We start from the raw sequence: 22,259 nt of genomic DNA on the forward strand, positions 1-22,259 counted from the left end.
CCACCTGGAGGAATACTGGAGCCCTACAAAGACAGTCTCCCTACTAAGAGCCAATGGTGAAGCCAAGCAAACCAGCAGGAAAGTATGCCATGTCTATCAGGGAAATCCAGGTAAGAGATAGATGGCAGGCAAAGGGGCTCTGAAGAACCCCAAACCCCCAGGGTGAGAATCCCAGTAAGGATTCACCAAGACATTCAGAAACCAGGATCTGTACAGTACCCATCCTACCTCTCATCTCTCTCTCTCTCTCTCCTCCTTTGACCCAGGAGGGGTCAGAATCTGGGAGCACGGGAGTCAATAGAGGAAAATTCAGCCATGTCCTGTTTCCTTTGCTAGTTTTCTAACCAGAATAGTCCTAAGCTGGAGCAGGGAAGAAGCTTTAATCTCCATTAGTAACAATTTTTAGTACTACCTAAGACTGAACATTAATTACTAAATGACACTGTTTAATGCCTAGAATTAGCTGGACAGCTTTCATTTGAGAAAGACCAGTAAGATCTAATTTCTTCTAGACAGCATGGGAAAAACTAGTCCCATACCAGGTTGAGGGAGTCCATTAGGAAGAATAAAGTTGTTTCTTGTGATGCCCCTCAAATGTGGCTTACTGAGCATAAAGGTGACACTTGAGATTAACCATTTCATGAAATACAGTGGAATGATGGTAATAATACCACTATATTCACCCATTAAAAAATTTCCAAATTGGCTTATTTTAACCTACATCCTGCAAAAACTACTTTTCTAAAACTCTTGCAACAAGTAGCCCCTGACTTTGAGGCATTTGTATTCACTAAATCTCTGGGAGCGGTGTATCCAGCGCCTTTCAGTTCTCAGATGCTGCCAGAAGAGAAAAGAGAAGAAAGCACATGAGTGATTCCCTTTAGGTGGCATCCCTGTCGAATGAGTCAACCACCAGGCAAAGGCAGCCCACACAATTCATCACACTGGCATACACTCCAGAGTCCCAAAGGTCTCTCTACCTGTACAATGAAAAAACAGCTAGTCTCTTTATACCTACCACCGGGTCCCCAGTTCATTCTCATCTTCCTTTTAGAATTGAATCGCCATTCATTTTTTTTCCCATTAGCATTCAATACTTCCAGGATTAATATGCGTGTGCTAGCTTTTACTCCCATCCTGACTAGTGCTATGACAAGGCATATGCAGCGCCCCAGGTAAGCTTTCTTCAGAGCTGATCATCTAAGAGACTCTAAATTATTCAGCAATTAAGCCATCACTTTATTCCCACGTAACTGTGGCATCATACGTTTGCTTCTTGCAGAAAATCAGAAACAATACCATACCAGTACACCTAAGAGTTTCAGTTTTAAATGCATTTCCATTCCAAGCAGCATAGTGACCCCAAAACCTGTAACGTGCATCCAAAGACAGGTGTAGGCAAGGCACTAACAGGATCCCTGGGTGGCCCGCTCCTACCCAACTCAGGCACCTGGTTTGCTGGCTTACCCAACCGCCGTGGTGCCAGGTTAACGGGCTTCGCTCTGTGTTGCTCCTTCCACTTCTCAAGACTCTCCAGCTCTTGCTCAGCAACTAAGCCAGGTGAGAAATATCAAATCATCAATTATTAGAATGTGAAAAGGAAACAGGTCTCTTGAAAGCCCAAGGAACAAACAGCAGAGGGCAATTAACTACATGTAAGCACAAGAGGACAAAATATCCAGAAAAGGAAGCCACCCCTTGGAGTCACCCTGCCCCCACACCCCCTCACACCACCCTGCCGGCACTTTCTCTCCATGAAAATAAACTGAAGGTTCAAATTTGAAAAAGAAAAAAAAACCTGAACTCCTACTAAAATAAAGGAGTTTAGTTTTTCCTCTCATTCTGGCAATTTTAAAACCCTATATCAAATTAAATTTAATTTCCTCTAGAGAATGTGTGCAAAATGAGAACCTCCTTATGTCGATAAGAACTCTTCACACCTAGTAAACATATCTCCAGAGAATCTGATGCCCATACTACCTTTATTTTAAATGTCCCCCATGCTTACTGCAACTAGGAGGAGTGAGGGTTTATGGGTTCCTTGGGCTGGATACCACCAGCCAGAAAGCTGCCTCGCTTGATGGAGCGGTGCTATTTCCCCAATATACCCGCTGTGTGACAGCAGGGGGCACCAGAGATACTAATTCCGTTCTTCAGTGCACGTCTGACTCTACCCCTTAGACCTGATTGTCTCAAATGTCCATATATGGTAATTTTTAAACATTAGAGGAAAAAAAAATACCAAAAAACTTCTGAAACATCCCCAAATTCCAGACCACACTAAGTCTTAAATTCCTGGAAAGTATTGAAATCAAAAGCTTGTAAAATGCCAAAACCTTTAAGGAATCCATTGGTCACCTGCTGGCAGTACCCACAATTACTCTGCATAGTTGTGATTATTGTATTTGGCGCTGATGCAGGTGTACGACCTAGGGTGCTACCTGTCTGGCGGAGACCCAAGTCTCTAATTTAGAGACCTGCTTTCTTGTTTTGCCTGTAGACCCATTCCCAGCCACAAGATTAAATTTCTTACCAAGATCTAATGAAAGAGAGCACAGAACATCAAGGCTAGCCCCACAGCTTGACTTGAACAAGCCTAACTTCTTTGTGAACTAGCGGAACTTTAGCTCTCCATTTACCTCTAAGACATAATGCTGTAACTTTTAATGACAGCATTTATTTTACCGTAAAACTTCAGTCAAATATGTGACACACCCAGTAGGTACAAGGAGCACAAAAATGAGTACAGTGTAACCCCTTCCCTCAAAGAGATTGTAATCTAGACAAGGAAACTAAGATACACCAATAAAAACAGCTGAGGGTACACAGTGGTTAAAGAAAAATTCCATTAAGAAGGGATGGGACAAGACAGATAAAGACAGGGACAAATTAGGTCATCGTGCATTTTATATATAATTCCTCTGCTCCACAGTGTTCATAGTCCTGTAAGAGTATCTGTAGTCAGCCCAATTTCCTGGGAACTAGGTAGATTTATTGGCAAAAGATGTGGGAAAGTTTAAGCCCCATGGAAATCCAAGGTTTATGATTGCACTATAAGTTCTGCTATTAACACAGAGAAACAAATTTAGAAACACTAATAATAGAATCATTTTAAAAGGTGTAATTAAAGCAGTTAAGTTAAAAAAGAAAAAAACTTGATAAGATCTAGTGAGTCTGTGTCTATACAAATGAGAAAATAAAAATACTACAAACCTAAGTAAATCAATCCTACTCTATTCAGAAGACGGGAAGCATTCTGAATGTTGACTGAATAAATATACGTACTCCTTTTTATCTGATTTCTTCGGTTTTCATTTGGTACTATCATGGTATATGCACCTGGGCTGGAACGAAGAGAAAAAACATTGATTACCATGAGAAAATACTAATGCAACATGGGGGCTTAAGTGGGTAGAAGAAGAATCAATGAAACAAGATGGAATTGGGAGGGAGACAAACCATAAGTGACTCTTAATCTCACAAAACAAACTGAGGGTTGCTGGGGGGAGGGGGGTTGGGAGAAGGGGGGTGGGGTTATGGACATTGGGGAGGGTATGTGCTTTGGTGAGTGCTGTGAAGTGTGTAAACCTGGTGATTCACAGACCTGTACCCCTGGGGATAAAAATATATGTTTATAAAAAATAAAAAATTAAAATAAAATAAAAAACACATAAAAAAAGTTAAAGCTTCTGCCTTTGGCTCAGGTCATGATCCCAGGGTCCTGGGATCGAGCCCCGCATCGGGGCTCTCTGCTCAGTGGGGAGCCTGCTTCCCTTCTCTCTCTGCCTGCCTCTCTGCCTCCCTGTGATCTCTGTCAAATAAATAAATAAAATCTTAAAAAAAAAGAAAATACTAATGCATATAAACCTCTAGACATTCTTCCTGCTCATATATTTATGATCCTCACCACCAAATAGGTACTGTGGAAGATAATCTTCTTAAGGCCCAGCTCTGTTCTCTGGAAGCTTAGGAACTAGTTGTCAAAGTAAAACGAACGCATATGTCCAAATACGGAAATACAAAGCAGCCCGTGAAGTCGGGCAAGTGACTGCCTCACAGCTGGCTCTTGGTAAACTGTCCATGTAGGGATCCATTGTTCTTCCAGGTGGCACTTGTGGGCAAGTCCCTTTGAAAGGGGTTGAGATGGGCATTCTCTGCCACTCTGACCCACACTGGGGGTACAGAAAACATTCCCACATCCTTTGACCAACTGGAAACACAGGCCGTTTGTAATGCAGCCACCTTCTCTTCATGACCCTTCTGATTGGCTCTCTGGCCACAATCTTGTGCTTTGGAGCTTTGACTCTTCCAGGCATGGGTCCACTAGGTCCCTGTTTCTCCTGAGGTCACAGGTAGAACATAATCAGAGAAGGATCCCTGGGGTGGGGATCGGGGAAGACTTCACTTAAGGAAAAATACGCAACACTGAGATACCAGGAAGCTGTTAAACTTGAGGACAGAAACTTGACTGATCTGTACACACCCAGCCTCGGGCACAATGCCTGGCACGAAGTAGCTGCTTGATGAATGTGGGCTGAACTAAAATGAAATGATGCCACAGACTCAGTCTGTACCTCTGTGGAGATTGGGGGTGGGGGGCTCTTCTTTGAGATGATGCCTGGGGTCCCACAAGAACACAAATACTTCACAGAGCAGAAATCCAGCGTGGCAACAGACTGCAGCATACGTGTGAATCCAGTTTTAGGGGAAATGCTACAGATAAACACAATCAGCTTATAAATGTAGGGTTTTGTTTGTTTGTTTTTTAAAACGGACACTTCGAATTCTCTCTCTTCAACACAGAATGTACCATTTCAAAGGACAAATTAGCAAAGATTGAACAGCAGAGGCCGAAGTGCTGATTAACAGAAGTCATTTCTTCCTTATCTCATTATTTTCCTAGCTGCAAGACTTTAGCCTGCTTCAAACTGGGCTTTAATTTTAGACTTGTAAATGGGGATGTGTAAAACCACCTTTGCATGCAAATGGGGCTGCAAGATGTCCAATTATTTAATGTATATCAGCAGACATTGCATTTGTAGCCTCACATGCATACGACGTTATGAATACAAAATTAGGAGGCTGCTACTGGAAATGAATCCCTTGTCCACGGCAAATTCTTTGTTCACCCTAAGAAAGATTTTTCACTTCTCAATTGCCAGCACTTCATAGGATCTTGGGAGCTGCAATTCTGTGGGTAATAACTGCACACTTGAATATGATGCAGGGGTGAACCGTTGTACAGAGCCTTAAAGATGAAGCACAAGATACTGGATTTAAATGTCAGCCATGACATGACTACACAGTCCTCAGTGTCCACTAACATTCGCCATTCCAGGGATTTGACTCTACAAAGATCAGTCGTTCTCAAACTTTAGCATCCCTCAGAATCACCTGGGGGTTCTTGCTGAAGGGCAGAGTTCCTGATTCAGGAGGTCTGGGGTGGGGTTTGAGAACTTGCATTAACAGTTCCCAGGTGATGTCCATGTTCTTGATCTAGGGACCACAATATGAGAACCATTTATCTAGATCAAGTTATCCTTGAACATTTGGATTTAAGGGAACTTAGGGATTAAATCCCTGTTAAAGACATTAAATCATCTACCAAAGGTCATAGGGTCAATTAAGTGATGATGCTTAGACTCAAACCCCGGACTTTTGTCTTAGACGTGTTGGGCATCTGTAGCTAACTCTTCAGCTCAACACAGAAAGCATACAGTAATTAATTGTCATTTAACTCCACCCTCTTGATAGACTTCCAAAGTAATCTATTTAACTGAGCACCTATTTATGGACTTGTGTTAAGGGGCTTTCGAAGAATGAGGGGAAATACAAAAAAAAAGCAGACAGCAACCACTTTAACAGAGCTTAGACCTTAATTTGGAACAATTTATGAAGCCACAGGAGCACAGCACAAGAATGCCCAAAGAAGTGTCAAAGTAGGATGATGTTAAGTAGAGATCCAGGGTCAGGGAGAGTCACAGAGGCCCCAAAGGGGTAGAAATTTTCAGAGAAGGATAGCAAGCTGAAGTTTAAAAGACAGGATCCAAAATGGCAAAAGAAGTGTTTCTTCAGAGGCACTTTACTAACAGCTGCTTCAAAGAGAATTTTCCAAATTCCATAGGCCTCCGGTATGCAAATTTTGTGAAAGATTTGGAAAGAAAAATCAATCCATTTGTAAAAGATATTACTCTACAATATCTAATCTGGATAAGTTTAAGTCTGATAACAACATACTAGAATCTTTCGTTTTAGGATGAGAACTGCAGTCAAACTATTGCAAGACACATAGTCTATAAGTTCCCAGACGCAGGGCAAGACCATGAAAAGAGGGACAGAATTACCCAACCCTAAATTCAGAGCCTTTTAATTGAAAGCATTTTAACATAACCCCAGGCTCAGTGACAGGGGTCCCATTAATAAGTGTTTCATATTAGAGAATTCCTTAGCAACCATCTCAGCAACCACTTTCTTGGCTGAACATGCCAAATCTGAAACAATAGTTAGAAGAAAGCATGGCAAGTAATGGAGATTCTATTCCTCTTACTTGCTATAGAAGGAGGAGCCTACATCTGAGGATCTTTTTTTTTCTTTAATCATGTGTCAGAATGTAACGCGCTGGTAGATCCAAATATTCGTCCCTTCTCTCCTTGCTTTTTCTTGACATGAATAGCAAGTATAATTTATTCATGTTTTCAGCCAATTAGTTTCCACCCACAGCAAGGGCCTCTGCTGTTTTAACCTGCATGTCTTCCCTTTCAACAATCTGACTCTCAAAGATGCTGATCTAGACAAGCCCAACCTATCTATATTTAGTATTCTCGGCATTTTCTGATAAAGCAACATTCAAGTCACTGAAATAAATGTATATCTTTGAAAATTAGTTTCCTTAATTACCTCATTGAAATTTAATGAAATATCACAATTTGTAAGATTATTTTCATTTTCCAACAGCACACATCCAGGAGAAATACTGAGAGAGAACATATAAAGAATAGCACAAGACAAGAGGAAAATGTGTTCCTGCACCATAATATATATATATATATATATATATATATATATATATATATATATATGAAAAATACATTTAAGGAATGTTTTTCCTGTGAGGTCTCTCCTGAGCTACACAACTGTTTCTCTCGTGTCCATTCTTGCACAATTTTTATAATGTCTCATCAATAAGCACTCTATGAAAAAATGTTATGCTGAAGTTATGAAAAATATCTTGGCTGGCTACAAGTATTACATAAATATATCCCCTGGTGTGTACAAACTACAGCAGATGTAATTTAAATTTCTAATTAGGAACAACACTGGTTTGACTGAAAAAGAAACATAGTCAAGAGCAAAAATTCAGAAAGAGGTAGGAGATTGAGTAACAAACACATCTTTCCAGGCAGAATAATAGACATGTAGTCTACCATCCTACAAAAAAAATTAGTTTCAGATTTTCATAGTTCAAGAAAATCTTAACCTTGCGTGAACTTGAAAAAACAAGGATTTTTTTGATTAATCAAAAGCACTGGATAGAGAATTATTTTCTAGCTATGTCTTTCCACACTGGTTTTTGTCTTATGACCTTAATATGAGCATCTGAAGTTTACTGTTTTTAGCCAAAATGAGTCAAAACTTTTGAGCCATTCAGGTTGCCAAAAGTTCTTTATTAAATAGACCACATTTCCTAGAAAAACAAAAACAGGCAAGATCAGGCTGAGCAAATCATCCTTAACCACTAAACCTATTCCACCAACCCTGATCCAGCACTCCACAACTCCAGTGTAGAAGGGCTCATGAATTCTTTGGTCTCACAACCTGCAGAGCCCAAAACATTGTGTACACATCCAAGAGGCTGATGTGAAGCAGGTCAGTTTTTAATTCACAGCTTCTGTTGGACAGTTCAGTAGATCCCCAGAGGGCTGAACAGACACCCAGTGGAAAAGATAAACAAGAGATTACAGGTCATCAGCACCTTTGTTCATAGGATAACTTCATGGAAAGTTAAAAGAGGTATATACATGCACACATCTATCCATCCCAGCACTCATATGTAGGCTTATGACTTAATGAGATGTGGTAAACTTATGCAAATTAGAAAAATGTGTCCCTTCTTTCAAGTGGAGGTAACCATACACTAGGCCACACAATTTGGTATATTTCAGCTCCAAATTATTCCCTTAGCTAGGCAAGTTTGTATGGTTACCAACCTGCACAACCATACAGGGTAGACCTTAAAGATGTCACACTTCATCACGTAAAACACTATCTATACACATAAATGATAAAAGCTGTGAAGATAGCAGGAAGGATTCACTCTAAGGATACAAAGAATATATATGAAGCATAGTATTATGGAGACCATCTTTAAAAGGCCAAAAATCAATGATGGGAGTAGAGATGGGTGGAGACCAATTGTTAGGTATACTAGCAAAAATGCATAAAGTTGCTACTTTGGTAAAAATAACCACAAGGAATACCTATTTTCAGAACATAGAGATATCACATCTGGGATTTCTTTTGAGCCTACTTTCAAACTAACCTTAACCTAACAAGCTAACCTTAGCCTACTAGTGAGCTATTACTCACTAGTATTACTATTAGTATATATCACTATATTACTATTAGTATTACTATTCACAGATGCTGGCAAAAGACATGAGATTCCTGGGCCAGAGACTAGTAAGATTTTATTACTCATGCCACAGCACAGAGCCTGAGCATCAGCATATTTATGTCTATTCTCTCTGGCTCCTGGGGGCAACACGACAGATGCTGCACATGCAGCGTGTTTGCATGGCAGGTGAGGAACACAGCAGAGCAATCCACCGTTTTTACAACAGACGGTAAGCAAGACTGGATTCCGTTCTGGGGAAAGCTTACCTCATCTCTCAACATTCCCAGCTACATAGCAACCTTGAGGAATAGTCCACATGAAAAAATGGTCTGGTGTGGTGCCTTGGCACACCCCTGAAGACATATAAAGGTGGAAGAGGCCCTAGCAGGGCTGTCTTTTCCAACAAGAGAATATTCAGGATAAATGCTCTTTTAAGAATGGCTTTGTGATAAGGAAATTTTCGTTTGCATATTTACCAAATGGTTGTACATTTTCTATTATTATTATTATTATTAACAGACTAAGATCTGGTTATGTCCCCATGTCTTAAGCATTGCTCCTCAAGATGATCTATAACTTAAAAGACAAAACCAGAAATGCAAGACATGAGGGATTTATATCTAAATTTCTGCATAGCACATTTGAAAAAATTCACTTTTTATTTGATCCTGAAAGAAACATGCTTATAGATGAAAATGTACAAAAATATATTTTTAAATATTGAAAAGTCACTTATAATCCTATCCCTCAGAAATCACAATTGCTGTTTTGGGGGGGGGGGGTGTTTTAAGATTTTATTTATTTATTTGACAGAGAAAAAGCCAAGCAGGGGGAGCAGCAGGCAGAGGGAGAGAGAGAAGCAGGCTCCCTGCAGAGCAGGGATTCTGAGGCAGACTTGATCCCAGGACCCTGGGATCATGACCTGAGCTGAAGGCAGATACTTAACCAACTAAGCCACCCCCAATTACTTTTATTTGAGTGAATTTCAGTCCAGTCTATATTCTGTACCTATTACTACACAGCTGCAATCATATCTTAAGTCCAATTTTATGTCTTCAGTTATAAATGGTTTTCCCAACTATTCATATAACAAGCTTAATTTTAAACGGCTACGTAATACTTCACAACATGGATGCAGCATAATTCAACCTCTCACCTAACTATTTCAGTTGTTTCAGTTGTTCACTATTACAAATAATCCTGCAGGATATACAGAGCATAAAAATAAAGCTTGCACACAATATTATCCAGAAGATAACTCTAATAGTCCTCTTAAATCAATACTCTGAACAGTAATGTGGACTATATTTAAATTTTTCTTCCTTACATATCCCATTTGCATTTCTGAAATCCCAGAAACAGTTTGATGAATGATTAATGTCTGCTCTTATTTTTGACTCTCCTCAATTCTCAAACTAGGAAAGATGCTGGTTCTATCCAGCCATTCATTTTCACCTTCTCCTCCTAATGGCTGGCACCTTTATACTGTTCAGATTGACAATGCACCCAATCAAAAGACTGTCATCCACAACCTTTTTTAAAGCTAGGTATGACCCTGTTATTAAGTTTGGGAAATTGAAATGTAAGTGGAAGCTATTGAGAAGAATTTCTAGGAAGTCTCCCTCAAATGGAGACAAACAGGAAATGACTTTTCTGTTGCATTCCACTTCCTGGAAGACTAAAGTGGTAGCTGGTGCTGAAGCAGCTATCTTGGTCAATGAGGCATTGAATGCAGAAGACATGCATCAGAAATGGCAGAACAGAAGGACAAAAGCTATCTGGTGCCCTGTGACTATAAAACCACTGTATTAGTGGTAATCTGTTACCAAGCTGCCTGGTTTTATTTTTTTTTTTTAAGATTTTATTTACTTATTTGACAGAGAATGAGATCACAAGTAGGCAGAAAGGCAAGCAGAGAGAGAGAGAGTGGGAAGCAGGCTCCCTGCTGAGCAGAGAGCCTGATGCAAGGTTCATTCTCAGGATGCCAAGATCATGACTGGAGCCAAAGGCAGAGGCCTGAGCCACCCAGGCACCCCACCAAGTTGCCTGGTTTTAAACCTTAATTCTATTACTTTCTAACTACAATTTTGAGCAACTTACTAAGTTTTTCTATTTTTTCACCTGTGAAATGGGGATGACAGCTATGTATGTCTTAGAGTACAGATATAAAGTCCTCAGAAGAATGCTAGGTGATAAATGTTCTATTATGGTTGCCTGCTATTTTTATAAACCCTAAACTAACTACCCTCACACCTATTTCATAGGTGAGAAACAAAGCCATCTATGCTTAACATATCTACTATATGTAATTGTAATATAAGAGTTATGTATAACATATATATGATCCCTCTTTCACCATATGTAATATAACCTAACCCTAAATCACAGTACAACTCCTTTTTTTTATTTTATTTTATTTATTTATTTGACAGACAGAGTTCACAAGTAGGCAGAGAGGCAGGCAGAGAGAGAGAGAGAGGAGGAAGCAGGCTTCCTGCTGAGCAGAGAGCACGATGTGGGACTCGATCCCAGGACCCTGGGATCATGACCTGAGCCGAAGGCAGCGGCCTAACTCACTGAGCCACCCAGGCGCCCCAGTACAACTCCTTTTTCATGCTGTGACTGAATTTCTTCTTTGTTCCGTCTTCCACAATGTACATGATTTAGTTTTTCTAATTGTCTTTTTACAACCGTTTCTCACATTTGTCTCTAACATCTGTATCCTAGTTCCTGATCCTTTTCTTTGATCTGTGTCTTAGGAGTAATAAGAACCACTGCATGAAACAAAGTGTTGTTGATAAATAGCTCATTAAAGATTAGCAAATAGTCTTCTGTAAAAGATAGCATGGTTCTGAGCCCAGGTTTTTTTCCCTAAATTATTTATTGAGCTAGAATATACTTAGGACAAACTGTACATATCTTAAGCACACAGCTCCATGACAAACTTCCTTTTAATTTCTCCAGATTCCAAAAGAAAAAAGGAAAAAAAAGAGAGGGGCATAATGAACTTTAGAATATAATCTGAAATTACTTTTTCCCCAATTTTTTATCTTAAATTTTAAGCCTACAAGTAAAATTCAAATATTAATAAAATGAAAACTCATATACTATTTACCTATATTTACCAATTGCTCATGGTTGGTCACATTTCTTTCACTTTCCTTGTCTTTATTTTTTTCTGAATCATATGAAAGTAAGCTGCAGAGTCAGTAACATAACCCTGAATACCTCAGCATGTATGTCCTAAGAACAAAAACATTCCCCTACTTACAGGTTAAAAAAAAAAAAAAAAAAAAAACTATCACACCCAATTAATATAATATTTACTCTATATTCAAATTTCTAAGTTGTTCCAATGTTCAGAATATTTCTCCCTACCCTCCCACCGCATCCAATCACAGATCACAATGCCTGTTGTTTGACACGTCTCTTTAGTGGATCCAGGATCATCTCCTTGACTTTTTCCTGCCTTTCGTGACTAATATTTCTAAAGAGTCCAGATATGGCGGTTGATTTTCTGCGTCAGCTTCCTCCAACAGGATACCCTGGTATCTAGCTAAAGGTGATTTCTAGGTGCATCTGTGGGAATGTTTCAGAAAAAGGGAAGCATTGGAATCCATGGTCTGAGTAAAGCAAGTGGCCCTTCCTGTTGTGGTTGGGCATCATGCAATCCACTGAGGGCCTCAACAGAACAAGGAAGGCAGAGGAAGGTTAAAACCAGGTTAAAACTTGATTGGCTGAGCTGAGACATCGATCTTCTGCCCTTGGTACTCCTGGTCCTTGGGCCTTCACACTTAGAAGAGAAAGTACACCATAGACTCTCCTGCTTTTAGGATTTGGAGATACACACTGGCTTTCCTAAGTCTCCAGCTTGCAGATGAGAGATGATGGGACTTCTCAGCCTTCATAATAATGGGACCCAATACCTGATAGCCTTATAATAAATTTCTTTATATATATATGAAATAATCTTATATATAAAAATATGTATAATATATATTATATATTTATATAATTCTCAAATGTTTTATAACATATAAAATATTATATATAATGTTTATTATAATAATCTCTTTATAATATGAACATATCTTCTCCTGCCTGTCACCTTCTATTGGCATAATGGCCCTAAGACTTTCTACTTGGCATAAAGAATCAAAGATCACAACTTAACACTTTAAATATAAAGATGTCTTCATATCAAACTATTTGAAGTGGTCATTTCTAAGGATTATAATCACAGGGGACTTTTACTGTCTATATTATTTTTGTAATGTTTCAGTTTTTATAGCAAGCAGATATAACTTTACTTTTACAATCAGGGGTAAATATTCCAAAGATTTCTTTTAATGAGGAAATATTTAATATAAAGACTTCAAGCAGGGGCTCAGATTTTCTTACAAGAGATTAGGTAGCTCCGGATTTCCATTCTCTGATGCCACAGTAAAACAAAAACGGGGCCATTGAGGTTTTTTGTTTTTGTTTTAAGATTTTATTTATTTATTTGACAGAGAGAGATCACAAGTAGGCAGAGAGGCAGGCAGAGAGAGAGGAGAAAGCAGGCTCCCTGCCAACCAGAGAGTCCAATGCGGGGCTTTATCCCAGGACCCTGGGATCATGACCTGAGCCTGAGAGGAAGGCAGAGCCTTAACCCACTGAGCCAGGAAGGGACCCCAAAACAAACACTGGGCCATACTAGCCCTTGAGTTTTAATGATGATAAATGCCTTTAATTTTTCTATAGAACTTTAATGGATTGCCTTTTAAGTGTTCATATTTGGGGGGGAAATTACAAACATTACAGAACAAAGGAAGATCATCATTAGCTGATTCTCTAATACAGAACACCCTTCAAATGCAGTCTTCTCCCTTTGATGATTTTTTTCCTGTTAAGCTTTTGTTTCAGATTCAAATAGACTCTGAATAGATGCAATTAACCTTAACAATATGTATAACCTTATAGCACTCTACTGACTTTGAATTAAATAACCTTACTGTGTAATTGAACTAAGTCTCTTTTTTCTCATTTCTGCTATGCTTCTACTGATTATTATAGGTATTATGAGTTTTTGTGCTTTCATCATCCTGTTGATTTTATTGTTTCACTGTTTCAGCTGTCAAAGACTTTTTGAGAAATGCCCACTCGTTTTTGATATTGTATTTGAGCAAAAATGATTGCTCCCTAAGACTTGGCAGACTGCAAATGCATTCCATATGGAGGAGTGAACTCTACTGCAGAAAAGTTGGAAATTTGTTCTAAACAGAACCATAATTTCTATCCTCCTGTATAAACAGGAAGGTAAATTGGATCTAAGCAAACCAAAATGTCTTTTCTTTCCATCCACTTCAGCAATCTCTTCTGCCATGCACAGAACTATGTTTTCACACCACACAGGTAACCCACTAACGGGTCATGAAACCAATATCTTGGGTTTATTTTTAATGAACGAGAGTGGAAAATGTCAGCATGCATCACATACAGTAAGGGTGAGAGTTGTGGAATATTTTTCACCTGTATATAAGCTCATATAGACCCAAACATGTCCTAGATCATGAATATCAAATGAATTGCTTACTCTGACCCACGTTCAGAAGTCTGAAAGACCACCAGAAGGCAGGATTTGTTTAGGTTGCTCATAACCAGGGATGATGAGAGAACTGTCTGAATGCAAGCCCGCCAAACTATCCTTTAAGAAAAGCAGCAGAGGGACACCTGGGTGGCTCAGTCATTAAGCCACTGCCTTTGGCTCAGGTCCTGATCCCAGGATCCTGGGATTGAGTCCTGCATTGGGATTCTCACTTAGCGGGAAGCTGGCTTCTCCCTCTCCCACTCCCCTGCTTGTGTTCCCTGTCTTGTGGTGTCTCTCTCTGTCAAATAAATAAATAAAATCTTAAAAAAAAAAAAAAAGAAAGAAAGAAAGAAAGAAAAGCAGCAGAGACAAGAGTCCCCACAGAAACTGGACTCTTATAAATGACTTCTCTATCCAAAGACTTTTAAAGCTGTAAATGTCACATTACTGTTTCTATAGTATCACTCCCTTTAGCCTATGGAATTTCTATTTTCTTGATGTGAAAATATGATGATTGATGGGAACTTAGCCAGATGTACACCACTTCCTCCTTCAACTCCATCTCATGTTCAGAATCTAGACTTTGCTGGATAGACTCAAGTTGGAGTGCTGGTTCTATCATTAAAAAAAAAAAAAAAGAAAGCCATGAGACCTTAGGAAATCATTTAATCTATCAAGACTCAGTTTCTTCATCTGTAAAGTGGCAGTGTTTATTGTGACAAGAAAAAGGAATTACATGACATGTGTAGTATGAGGTCTAGCGCATGGTTAAGAGTCCAAGATGTAGGAGTTCAAGCTATTGATTGTTACTTTGGTTTTTATTCTCTCTGGGTACCCAGTTTGATTATTGTAGGTCACAAGTAATTTACTTCAAGATAACTATAGTATTCACGTGCTCTGTCACATTTTTCATATCAAAAATAAGTCAAATAGGCAGAGTTCTACCGATCAGGTTGCTAGGAGAATACAGTAATCATTGAGACACCTAACAAGCTTTCCAAGCCATATAATTATCACTAAGAGTTAAACACTATCTATTGTTTTACAAACTTTCTGAATACCTGTGAACCTTGTCTGAAGATTGAGTTACAGTCATCTAACAAATAGCCATGTATATTAAGCTGTCAAAATTATCCATCAGAATCAATCATAGATTTTCTCTTCCTGTGTACTATTATTTCATAGTACTAAAAGGAATTTCATCATTATTTAGCTCTCCATCCCCAGGGAGGAGTAATACCTTAATGCTTTCATGCCATTTAACATCTATAGGCAAAAACTTATTTTCTCACACTCATGTGAGGATTCAGCAGAGAAATCTGGGGCACTGCAGTGAAGAAGAAGTAGTGAAAGCAGTTCTTATAGGCTCTCATAAGTTTGTAAAAACTTGCACTTAATTTAAGACTATTTTTATGTGGCTAGTTCTGATTGAAATGAGGTGACTCAAGAATGACGTAAGAAGTTTTGATGATCTGTCTTGGACAGAAGACATTTTTACTTCAGGATTCAGAATACACTCAACAATTATTAGATAGTGATGTTCATGAAAACTGATCCCTATAACTTAATGGTTGTATTATCATAAATTCCACTTTATATCCTACCTTCTATTTACAAACTACTTAATACTAATGTAACATGTGCTCTTAAAGAGGAAGAGAGAGAGAAACCAGGAATTGGCCATTAATAACGGATCCATACCAACCCATCCTTTATTCTCCCTTCACTGTCCTGTGAGACTTCAAGGATGAAGGGAAAGAAAAGTATCAGTTACCCAGGTTATTCCCTTCCTTGGAGTACAGCGAACTGGGAAAACTTTCGAAGTTTGAGTAAGGAAATGAGGAAACTGGAGCCCCAAAAGGAGGAAATAAGAAGAAGGAGTGGGTTTCCCCAGTGCAATTATACAGCACTTCAACAGACGTAGTATCTAAGCTACTGTAATCAGGGATATGGTGTATCTAAGAGGCTGTGTTGTTTAGGTCCTCCGAAACGAAGACATCAAGACAGCATTAGATATGTAAGAGGTTTTTTGGGAAGAATGCTTGTGAAGGACCAAAGAGGAATGAGCGGGGGTAGGCTGTGAAAGCCTTAAGAACAAGAGCAGATTTGATACCTGTGAAAGCAGAGAGGGGAGAGGGGTTGAGTGGGAAAAGCCTCAGACCACTGTACAGGTCTGAGAAAATCCTAAGATAGTTCAATGTGAAGCTTTCTGGTGAAAGTTGCCCAATAGAGAAGTTTCACCTGGGCCAGGAATGGGCTGACTCTAGTACCCTAGAATGTTCAGACACTGGCTGGAAGAATGCAGAATCAGTGTGCTCTCAGAACAAAGGGTATAACGGACAAACGGCTTACCGCTGGGGCTGTCAGTGGACTGGGCTTCCCACAGTAAGTTCTTTTGAAGGAGATCTGGGATAGCAAGTTTCCCTGGGCACCACAGAGGCTATATAAACTTCTATGGTATAATAAAATATAAAAACTTAGTCTTTGTCCCTGGTTCCTGGCACAGAAATCCAAAACCCTTGGGATTCCAAGTGATAAGAGTGTTGATTATATGTTAATGAGATAACCCCAGAATGTTTCTGGAGCCAAGCTATTTGCCAGAAAAATCAACCCTATGATTAAAGGGTTAGAACTTTCAGGTCTACCCTTCTAACATCTCTGGGGAGGGGGGAGTGGAGCTAGAGACCTAGTTCAGTGAAGAACTCAGTGGCCAGTGCTTTAATCAATTATGCCTGTGTAATTGGGCTAGAATAAATATTCTTCAATAAGGACTGAGTATTGGTGAGCACCTCAAAGTGCTGAGAGGATGGCCCACCCAGATAGGGTATGGCGGTTCTGTGCAACACCCCACCCCAATATCTTGCCCTGTGCATCTCTTCCACTTGGCTGTTCCTAAGCTGTACTCTTTATAATAAAGCTGCAATCATAAGTAGAGCGGTTTCCATGATTTCTGTGATTCATTCTAGTGAATTATCAAACTAGGGGAGGAGAGGTCATGGAAACACCCACCTCTGCAGTCAGCCGGGCAGAAGCGCAGGTAGTCTGGGGACCCCCATTTGTGGCTGGTGTCTGAAACAGGGGCAGTCTTGTGAGACTGGGCCCTAACCCACGGGGTCTGTGCTAACTCTGAGTAGTGTCAGAACTGCACTGAAGTCAGTTGGTGTTGGAATAATGTACGACCGTCAGCAAAAACCCCACCCAGCTCCTAACTATCCTGTAGACTGCAGCTCGAGCATCACTTCTTGGCAAGCCTTCTGCTCCCAGGGCTTTCTCCAACCCTGGCTTCTCCTTGTAGGGCAGATGAAGAGTCACTCCCGTAATTACCTAATCACTGTCTGCCCCATCGATTTAGACTCTAAGCTACATTACGGCTTATCTTCTGTTGAGTAGTTACTTGTTCCTCAATTTTTAATTAAATATCCAGGGCTGGAGATCCTCTTACAGGTTTGTTGGGAGGTCTGAAAGAGAATATATATAACACACTTCCACATACTGAGCATTACATGTGTTTACTATTATTGTTGCTCATCTTTAAGTCTCTTCAGTTCTTAGTATAAAGTAGGCTACAAATATGTTCATTTATATATGAATTCAATTCATCTGATGTAAATTTAACTGTATAGCAGAATTCCACATTATAGGCTCATTTTCAGAGTATCTTTTTATTGCCTGTAAACAGCATCAAGCAAAAGGGCCACTTCTAGGCATGATTATAGACTGGCCTCTGAATGAAGTGAACCCTGTGTTGCTCTCACAAACAAGAGCCTATTGCCCAGAATTGAGTAAAGTCAGGTGAAATCCCCCTTCCAGAAAAACCCACGCTTTAATCTTTTATTTATCTGGATATCATAGAAGTCAGTTGTGAGATACTTACCAAAAAAAGCAAAATATTGAAAGGGAAAGTGTTACTTTGGATTTGAAGTATATATGAGCTTCTTTCTCTTTAAATCTGTGTAGATGGCTTATGATATTGAGGGCCAAGAGAAAATCACCCACTAAAAATAACTGAGAGAGCCGATATGAATTAGCACTTATAATTACTTAAATCCAAATATAGTCAAGAACACAGCCTTTGCCTTAGAGTCTATTAGAGATTCTCATAAATCATTTAGAATTTTAAAAGATTTCCTTAAAAATCTCTATTTATATTTATATGTAAGTAGGTGTTTTAAATCAGTATATTTTTTCAAGGTACAAACACTCCACTTCAGGAAGACAGCATGGTAGTTGATCAATAAATATTTGTTAAATGAATTCAAGGCTATCAGCATCCAAAGACATTTCCTTTCCACCAGGCATAACCTTACTCTTTATTCATACACACACAAAAATACAAAAAAACCCTCAGAGGTTGGTATTATCTCATTTTAAATAATGAGGAAACTGAGACATAAAGTAGTTAAGCACCCTGTTGATGTTCAGAGAAAAATAATGGCAGAATCAGAATGTGGACCCAATATTATGCCTAGCAAAATAAGTCAATCAGAGAAAGACAACTATCATATGATCTCCCTGATATGAGGAAGTGGAGATGCAACATGGGGGGTTTGGGGGGGTAGGAAAAAAATAAATGAAACAAGATGGCATCGGGAGGGAGACAAACAATAAGAGACTCTTAATCTCACAAAACAAACTGAGGGTGGTGGGAGGGGGGGGGTTGGGAGAGGGGGGGGGTTATGGACATTGGGGAGGGTATGTGCTATGGTGAGTGCTGTGAAGTGTGTAAACCTGGCGATTCACAGACCTGTACCCCTGGGGCTAATAATACATTATATGTTTATTTTTAAAATATAAATAAATAAATAAATAAATAAATAAAAGAATGTGGACCCAAGTGCCTTGGTCCTTAAAGCCGAAGCTGAAGCTGGTGCTCCCACACCTACACTAGTATTTCCTAATGAATGAATGGAGGGATGCATACAATAGAAGGTTAAATCTCAATCCTTTAGCATGTAAATAAGCTCATATTGAAAGTGAGTAAATGAAGGCTAAGCACTTTTTACTTCCTTTTTCACTTCCCATCAGAAAAATGCTGTAATTCCTCTTCAAAAATTAAAAAAAATGAATAAATCGAGAGACCTGGGTGGCTCAGGTGGTTAAGCCCCTGCCTTCAGCTCAGGTCATGATCCCAGGATTCTGGGATGGAGTCCCACATCAAGTCTCCTTCGCTCTCTGCCTCTGCCACTCTGCCTGCTTGTGCTCATGCTCTCTCTCTCTCTCTGACAAATAAATAAATAAAATCTTTTAAAAATGAATAAATTAAACTCCCTTTAAAAGAAAAAGATTTGGGGCGTCTGGGTGGCTCAGTGGGTTAAGTCTCTGCCTTCGCCTCAGGTCATGGTCTCAGGGTCCTGGGATCAAGCCCCACAACCCGCTCCACACTGTAAGTAAGGGTTCTTGCATACAGCACCTAACCCAGGACAGGACTCCAAACCCTACAGTCACTCTGGACCTCACCAGGTCTCACTCCTACCAAGTGGTTTATCTGGGAACTTTGTAGAGATGCAAAAGTGCTCCCAGAGGCAGCATTTGGACTTCTATCCCCTAAAACATTCCCTCTCTGCTCCTACCCTGGCATCATTTAGAGCCCTGATTTTTGAAACCAGGAGGGGTAAAAATTCTCATACTAAAGAGTCTGAGTTCTGGAGATACCTGGAAAGTTAGTAGGAAGTGCAGGCGATTTCTACACACGTCATTTCAATACTGTAGCCAGCCACAAAAATCAGAAAAGCAGAGTTCTTGAAAGGAATCAGAGCTCAGATATTTAGTAAAGACCCGCAGACTGGCACACTCAATTTATAAGGCAATTTCTGAGTGCTTTTTGTGTAGGCAAATAAGGTTACCTTCACCCAAAAACCCTGCCACTGGGCCCCTGTGGTTTCAAACTCCAGTGATTCAGAAAGTGCTTGTAGGTTTGAGGTCTGGGCTCCCGCCCCCAAAACCGGTTGTTAAGTACTTACACCCGCTGGCTCTGGAGCCCCCGGCTTTCCCGCGCAGGGCTCTGGGGCGCCACCTCCAAACCGGGTCTGGGGCCTTGCAGCCGGCCTGGCTCCAGGGGCCGCCCAGGGAGGTCCCGGGTCAGGCGGGGGGCGGGAGAGGCGCCGAGCCCAGAACCCACCACCCGAGTGCGGGTGAACATAGCTCTGGGTCCGCGGGTCCCGGGCGCCCACTGCAGGAGGGACGCTTAGGGAGTCTCGAGATGCGATTCCGAAGGGCAAGGCAGCGGTTTTAACAGCTAGAGTTTCGATTTCCCGCTACCAGCTGCAGCTGCGCCCGCCCCTAGGGACTTCCCCACTGAAGCTCTATCTGGCGCCCTCGGACCTTACCGCAGGGCACAGCTCCCAAGGCGCCACCCTCGCGGGGTGGGGAGTGCCCCTGGCTGGGTTTAAGGTCCCAGGACCACCTCAGAGCACAGTAAAGAGAACCGTCATCAGCCACCGACACCTCGTGAGCAAGTGGCCACAAGGGAATGAGAATCCTGAAAGATTTAGGGACTGTTTGACAGGTAACCCTAATTTGTGGTTACTGCTGGATATCCGAGACCGTGAACAATATATTAAACTTTGGACTCCAGAGATCAGGTGAATTAATAAAATCAAACAAAATTTTGCCTTTTATCAGTAATGACTGCTGTTTGGTTATTGTGCAAAATACTTTCAAGTTAAAGGAAACTGTAAAGTGAAGTCAAAAGTCAAAGGAAACCCACAAGAGGAGAAGCAAGCCCTTGTTATTTCTCCTGTTACCATGGCGGCATTAGCATTTGTTTACCTATCTCCAGCAATACAGGTCAAGGGAGGTGAGAGATGTCTCTCATTTTTGTATAGCAGGCATTAGGACACTCAGGATCAACCCAATACACACTGGAATCATGGGAGAGATTTTTATAAATATGGATGCTGAGTCTTACCTCCAGACCTACAGATACAGAGTCTTGCAAATCCATATTTGAGAAAGTGCCCATACCCTAGTTGAATGTCTTGCACAGAACAGGTATGTAATCAATATTTCTTGAATGTCTGATCGATTACTTAGCAAGGCTGCCTGGAGAATCTTTTCTGCCTATCCCTTAGCTTGCCCAAGGATTTGCATATCTAACAAGTTACCTGGAGATAACCAATGCTGCTGGTCTTGGGACCACCCTTTGAACTTTGAGAGGGACCCTGTGGGCAATGTGGAAGGCACAGAAGGTTTTTCAATAAGGCAGTTATGTAATAAGATGTTTGAGAATCTTCTGCCAGCAATGTGAAAAGGAGACTGAAAAATGAAGGGACTGAAATCCCAGGGAGAAATTAAGAGCCTGGTTGTTATAATCTAGGAAGGAAATACAGATTTGAATGAAGGGGATAGCATGTGAAACAGGAAGCAGGGAGCAAAATCAAGGCATTCCGAATGAAAGGTTAACATGGTTAGATAAAAAACTAGATACACAGGTGTCTGGCTGGCTCAGTCAGAGGAACAGGTGACTCTTGATCTTGGGGTTGTGAGTTCGATCCTCACATTGGGTGTAGAGATTACTAAAAAAAATAATAATAATCTTGAGGCTCCTGGGTGGCTCAGTGGGTTAAGCCTCTGGCTCATGATCTCAGGGTCCTAGAATCAAGTCCCTGCTATGCTCAGCAGAGAGCCTGCTTCCTTCTCTCTCTCTCTCTGCCTGCCTCTCTGCCTACTTGTGATCTCTCTCTGTCAAATAAATAAATAAAATCTTTAAATAAAATAATAATAATAATAATAATCTTTTAAAAAATACTTAACTAAAAACAACTACATGCAAAAAGGAACTGAGCTCCAGAGGTAACAAAGACAGATGGGAGACAGCTTTTACAGTATCCTTAAACTCAGCTCTGCCACATACCTGCCCCATGACCAAGGACAAGTTAATGATTTCCCCAAAGGTTCATTTTCCTGATCTACACCATGTGGAATGAAGCTACAATACTTAGCTTGTGGGATACTGCAAAGAATAAAGAGATAGTCCACACCAGTGCTTCTCAAATGGAGTTGGAGTTGATTTTGCTTCCAGCAGACTTTTGGCAGTGCCTGGAAACACCTTTTATTGTGAAGCCCAAGGTCAGGATG

The 22,259-nt window shown here is 40.3% G+C and overlaps 1 protein-coding gene across 4 annotated transcripts in view; it reads right to left on the minus strand.

The window, feature by feature from the left end:
• Positions 1-20,439, minus strand: part of EPSTI1 (epithelial stromal interaction 1) — an 86,116-nt gene extending 65,677 nt beyond the window's left edge. For 2 of the 4 annotated variants that reach the window (XM_059143807.1, XM_059143806.1), the window contains exons 1-3: positions 20,144-20,439; positions 3,286-3,344; positions 1,468-1,551 (exon numbers count right to left, since the gene is read on the minus strand). In XM_059143807.1, the coding sequence (XP_058999790.1) occupies positions 1,468-1,551; positions 3,286-3,344; positions 20,144-20,322 (322 nt within the window). In that variant the 5' untranslated portion in view covers positions 20,323-20,439. The remainder of the gene's footprint in view (positions 1-1,467; positions 1,552-3,285; positions 3,345-20,143) is intronic. The other 2 variants (XM_059143805.1, XM_059143804.1) reach the window with 2 other exon arrangements.
• Positions 20,440-22,259: the final 1,820 nt, after the last annotated feature.

The sequence above is a fragment of the Mustela lutreola genome, chromosome 13 (assembly GCF_030435805.1).
Source record: "Mustela lutreola isolate mMusLut2 chromosome 13, mMusLut2.pri, whole genome shotgun sequence".
Lineage (NCBI taxonomy): Eukaryota > Metazoa > Chordata > Mammalia > Carnivora > Mustelidae > Mustela > Mustela lutreola.